The 4,977-nt window shown below is 37.6% G+C and overlaps 1 protein-coding gene across 1 annotated transcript in view; it reads left to right on the top strand.

The window, feature by feature from the left end:
• The window catches only part of TMEM64 (transmembrane protein 64), a gene marked incomplete at its 5' end in the record, with an annotated part of 3,674 nt that extends 901 nt beyond the window's left edge, over positions 1-2,773 (top strand). The window contains one exon of the mRNA XM_008949628.1: positions 2,579-2,773. Coding sequence (XP_008947876.1) covers positions 2,579-2,773 — 195 coding nt within the window. The remainder of the gene's footprint in view (positions 1-2,578) is intronic.
• Between the last annotated feature and the right edge of the window lie 2,204 nt (positions 2,774-4,977).

Raw genomic sequence — 4,977 nt, 5'->3', positions numbered from 1 at the left:
CCCCCCAGCCACTCTGCAGTAGTGTGCCAGGGTGTTCAAATCTAGCACCTGTGCAGTGTTCACTACTAGTATCGAATACTCATATTTTGCATAAGTATTGAGGATGAAAAGTGCTATAGAGATTGGATTTTGCTAATGTCTAAAGCAGAATATCCCAGATTTGCAAGTGAGAGAATTTGTGAGAAGTATATAGTACCTTTATGTGAGTTTAGATAATGAAATAATTTGTCTGTAAATCATGGGGATAAGCCTTGTGTCCAAGATCATTATATGTAGAGATCATGAGAGTTTCAGAACCAAATTGTATATTAAAACCTGCTCTGACACCATGGGTGCTTCAGGCTGCATTTGTCCAGCAGCCACCATGTAGCTGGTACTGCAGTCATTTACCTTCCTCGGTTTTTACACTTGTAAAGCTGATGTTTAACCATGTTCAGATATAAAACTCAATCTAGGAGTATTTTAAACCTTCCCCCTTCTCCCAGCCCCCAAATCTGTCTGTTCTTAAAAAGAACATATAATTTATAGACTTCATAGAACAGGTTTATGAATGTTAAAAATGCCTTTGTAGATGTAGGGTAAAAAATCTTGATAGATTAAAGAGAAAATAAATGGTTACTTGATCAGCTTTCATTTTAGTCCTAAAGTGTTATTTCTGGGGTAGTAGTTTTTAGTGGTCTTTCCTTTTTTTTCTCTTTAATGATGTTGGCTCTCCTTTGTGGATTATATGTAGGTTGTAGTGTAACTGTCAGTCAGGTAAATGCTAGCTGGAGAGGCTGAGTGTCTGAAGAGGAGTGCTCACCTCCTTGAGAGCAGTCAAGGGGAGCGTGTTAGCAGAGGAGTTACTTATGTTCTCGTACTTTCTCTTGCGCATCTGCCTGGTGCTTTCCCTGGTTGGGCTTTGATGGGGCTTTGATTAAGTAAATTGATCTAAAAAGCTTTTGCATTTCATGTTTGTCTATGTGTACATATTTTTTAAAATACTCATCTAAGTAACTAGGCTTCTGGTTGTAATATTTCTAAAACCCTTTGAATTTAGATATTTGGGTAAGCTTTTAGACTAGGACTTTTCCTATATATTCAGAACTTGGTGTCCATAGTCTCTTTCTGACTCTTATGTTGGCCAGTTTTTGAAATGGGTAACGAATTTATGAGGAAAATCTTTTTCACCATGATGATAGTCAAGCAGTGTAACAGGTTGCCCAAAGAGATGGTGAAAACTCCATCACTGGACGTTTTCAATACCTGACTGGACAAAAGTCCTGAGCAACCTGACCTGATCTGATCTTGCAGCCAGCTCTGCTCTGAGCAGCAGTTTGGGCTAGAGGCTGCTGGGGATGCCTTCCAGACATAAATTATCTATAACACTGTACTTGTCGATCATCTTAATCAGTGATACTCTAGTATCTTTTATGCCATGTGGACAGATGTTTCAAGTGATAGTCCCTAACCATAAAGAAAATGTAGCAATTGATAGTGAAATTCAGATTATGGACTCAAAGTTTCAGGTTCTGTTGTAAACAATATAACCTTTTTTGTTTTTTTAGAAGTTGCACATGCCAGCTGGTTTCATAAAATATTCTTAAAAAAGGCAGAGGAGTTAATTTCTTTCAAAGGGACTGTCACTATGAGACAGCTTGATTTTTGTTTGAAAATTTCTTTTTTTTTTTAAGGAGGATCTCAGCTTGGAATGTAACTGGTGCTTTACTGAAACCAAAGGCTCCCTCTGGGGAGTGCTGTGCATGCCGGTGTCATTGAATGAGTAATTTCGTAGCAAAAGTTGTCCGGGTTTATTCCTGATGGTTTTTTTGTGGTGAAAGTTGAAAAATTCTTGGCAATAAAATTTAGAGCAAAAGCCTGAACTAAAACCCTAGTTACAGACAATATTCCCTCCTTAAAACAGACAAACAGAAGCACCTCACAGCACCAAGATCCTGACCCTCCCCTGAGCCATCTTCCAGAAACCAAGTTCCTCCCATACAATTATAAGTTGCTCAGAAACTCTAATTCTGTCCTATTTAGTCCTGATCTATAAGAAGCACAGTGACACTGCTGCTCTCTGCTGTCTTCCACACCAGAGGGGTGAGGACAAGAAGTTTTCTTTCCTTTATTCTGCATCACAGTCTCTGCTGTTCTATGAGTGGCAGATGCCGAGGACAGTTTCAACACATTGCCCACTTGGTACGTGGAAAACAGACCTTTTGAATTATGGAAATACACCGTTTTGTCTCTTTGTGGAAACACTTCTTTGCTAAGAGAAAAAGTGAAGAGATTGCTTTCTCACAAGTATGTGGATGTCAGTGGAAGGAAAGAAAATATCTTGAATTCATTTCAGTATTTAAGTTAGGTGTAATGTCTATGTTTTGATGCACTGGTTACATTGTTAGCATATGTAGTTTGAGAGCCACTCATTTGGTTAAGTTCCTCTTCATTCTAATGTCATGTCTGTGAAGCACTGAGTCAACAGATGTCTCTATGAATCTTGGCACCCACAAATTCTTGTTTTGTTCAAAACAGTTGCTTTGTTTTCATGCTTACAGTTTTTGTACCCTACGACACTCCTGTGTTTTATTTGCAGATTGTCATAAGCATAGGACTCATGTTTTATGTCGTCCACCGAGCTCAAGTGGAACTGAATGCAGCTATTGTAGCCTGTGAAATGGAAATGAAGACATCCCTGGTTAAGGACAGCCAGCCAAGCATCAGTGGCTCAGCCACATACTGCAACAAAAGGACGGTGGCGTTCTCTGGAGGGGGTGTCAATATTGTGTGATTTCGAGTATTACTAAAGCAAGGTTTTGTGGACCTAAGCTATTGCCTAGAAATACCTATAGACAATTCAACTAGTTTTAAAACAAATTACAAGTGGTTACAGGTTGTACTGTGGCACAGACTGACAGACCAGCTTTTCATTGCACATGGGGTGACTTCTAGCAAGCAAAGAAAGATGGTGAAGTAACCTCAGACGTAAATGCAAATTTGGCTGCACCTTTTGTCATTTATTACGCCTGTCATGGCCTGTAGGCTGCACTTTAGTTTTTTTCCTTTGCTTCTATAAACTGAGAAATGCTTCTATAAATGGAGAAAAGTAGCACAGAGGTAAATATTTTTCTGCTTAGCATTATTTATAAGGCTGAATAATTATATGCAGTAGAATTTTATTACTGATAAAGATGAATGAGAAAGTATGCAATTTAATGTGTGTTATTCTTGAATGTGCTTTTGCTTTGGAATTGCTTCCAGAACTTGGAGTGTGTTATTTAGCTAATGATGGGACCATTTTGTTTTTTATTCATTTTTGATTTAAAAAAAAAAAAGAGAACCCTATATAAAGTTTTGTTTGAATGTATTTTTGTAAGTCATTAAAAATGTCGCAGAGCCATGCCTATGTATTCACACAAGCTTAAATCCTACATTGTGGGACTGAAGTGCTCTTAAATAACATTTTAAGTTACACTGTGTAATATGCAAAGTAAAATGGAAAATACAGAAGTTATAAAAGAATGCAGTGACTGTTCAGAGGAGACTTCCTGACTTTGGGTTTTACCACCTCGGTGATTGTAACAAAGGGCTGTTCCACGTTAGTCCTATTTATAATACTTTTAATTGTTAGATGGATGGGGTCTTGCAACTTGCGTGACGACACGTAGTAAGGCTTCCAAAACGAGGAGCTAAATCTCTCCTTTAAACTAAATGATGGGATACTGGCAGTACCAATCTTACACGAAGGTGGCCTTTATTTTATAAGTGAATCCCCCCTCCCTTTAAAAAGCTTTAAAAATTCACGTTGGCATGTTTTTTTCTGAAAGTTTTAAAACTCTATTATAAATAGGTTTAAAAATCTATTAGCAATTTCATCAGAGTGAAGATAGGAAAGCTAGAGGATCTCCTTGGAAAAATAAACAATCCAGTAATGGAGAAGGGCAGTAATGTCTCTGAGACTCAGGAATTCTGACTCCATATTCCAAGACAACACTGTATTGGATAATGCTCCTTTTACGTGTGCTGTGGACTGCTTTCATTGCGTTTGAATAGACTGGATGACCTGATAGTGACTTAGGGGTGTGTGTAAAAGGAAGACAACAATGATGCCTGGACATAATGTCTTGTAAGTGTGAGTTCCATGTAAATACACATACCAGTGCTCAGTTGCTCAAACACACGCAGGTCATCCGAGGCAAAAATAATGTAACGTACTCCTCATTTTGTAGTTATTTTGTAAGATCTTGAGGATGCTTTCAGTCTTCAAAATTTTATTGTTTCCTAATAATGTGACTGTGCCTCCTTTTTGTAAGGCTGTTTGTTCAGGGTCATTGGGAAGCAGAGCTTTGATAGCCTCTAACAGTCTTACTCCAAGGATGCACAATGCTTGTGGAACTTGACATCTACACCTTCCTTGGTAGTGGAAGTTCAATTTTATTCTTTAAATATGTATCCTTTGCAGACTGCTGTTCTTGGGTTCTGTGACCTAAAGAGCTGAACTAGTTAAATGAAACAACAAAGTTCAGATTGTCTCCTTTTTTGTTGTTTTGGGGTTGTTTTTTGTTTTTTTGGTTTGGGTTGTCATTTTTTTTTTGTGGTTGGTTGATTTGTTTTGAAAAGGCAATCTGTATAAACCTGGAAGTGTTCATTTACACATCTCTGCCTCTGACAGCTCCTGTGTGAAAACAAGAGAGCCAGATAACTTTTTGATGGCGTTATTTGTCATCATAGTATAATTGATCCCTTTCTTAACTAATGGTTTGGGGTTTTTTTGTTTTGTTTATTTCTTGGAAAGAACAATGCTTCAATAAATGAACTGATCTGAACTTTGCTCCATCTTGCCAGATAAACAAATGTTTTGAAGAGGGTATCTCTTTCTTCACATTTTTAAACTAACTTAAGGCTGTATTGATTATTTGAGAACATTTCCCAAATATGTATTTTGAAGTGCTTTTTTTTCCATGACATTTTGTAACCAGAGTAACTTCACTATGT

The sequence above is a fragment of the Merops nubicus genome, unplaced genomic scaffold (genome assembly GCF_000691845.1).
Source record: "Merops nubicus isolate BGI_N331 unplaced genomic scaffold, ASM69184v1 scaffold32371, whole genome shotgun sequence".
NCBI lineage: Eukaryota > Metazoa > Chordata > Aves > Coraciiformes > Meropidae > Merops > Merops nubicus.
The sequence above is the reverse complement of the archived record's forward strand: the minus strand, read 5'-3'. Positions and strand labels throughout refer to the sequence as shown.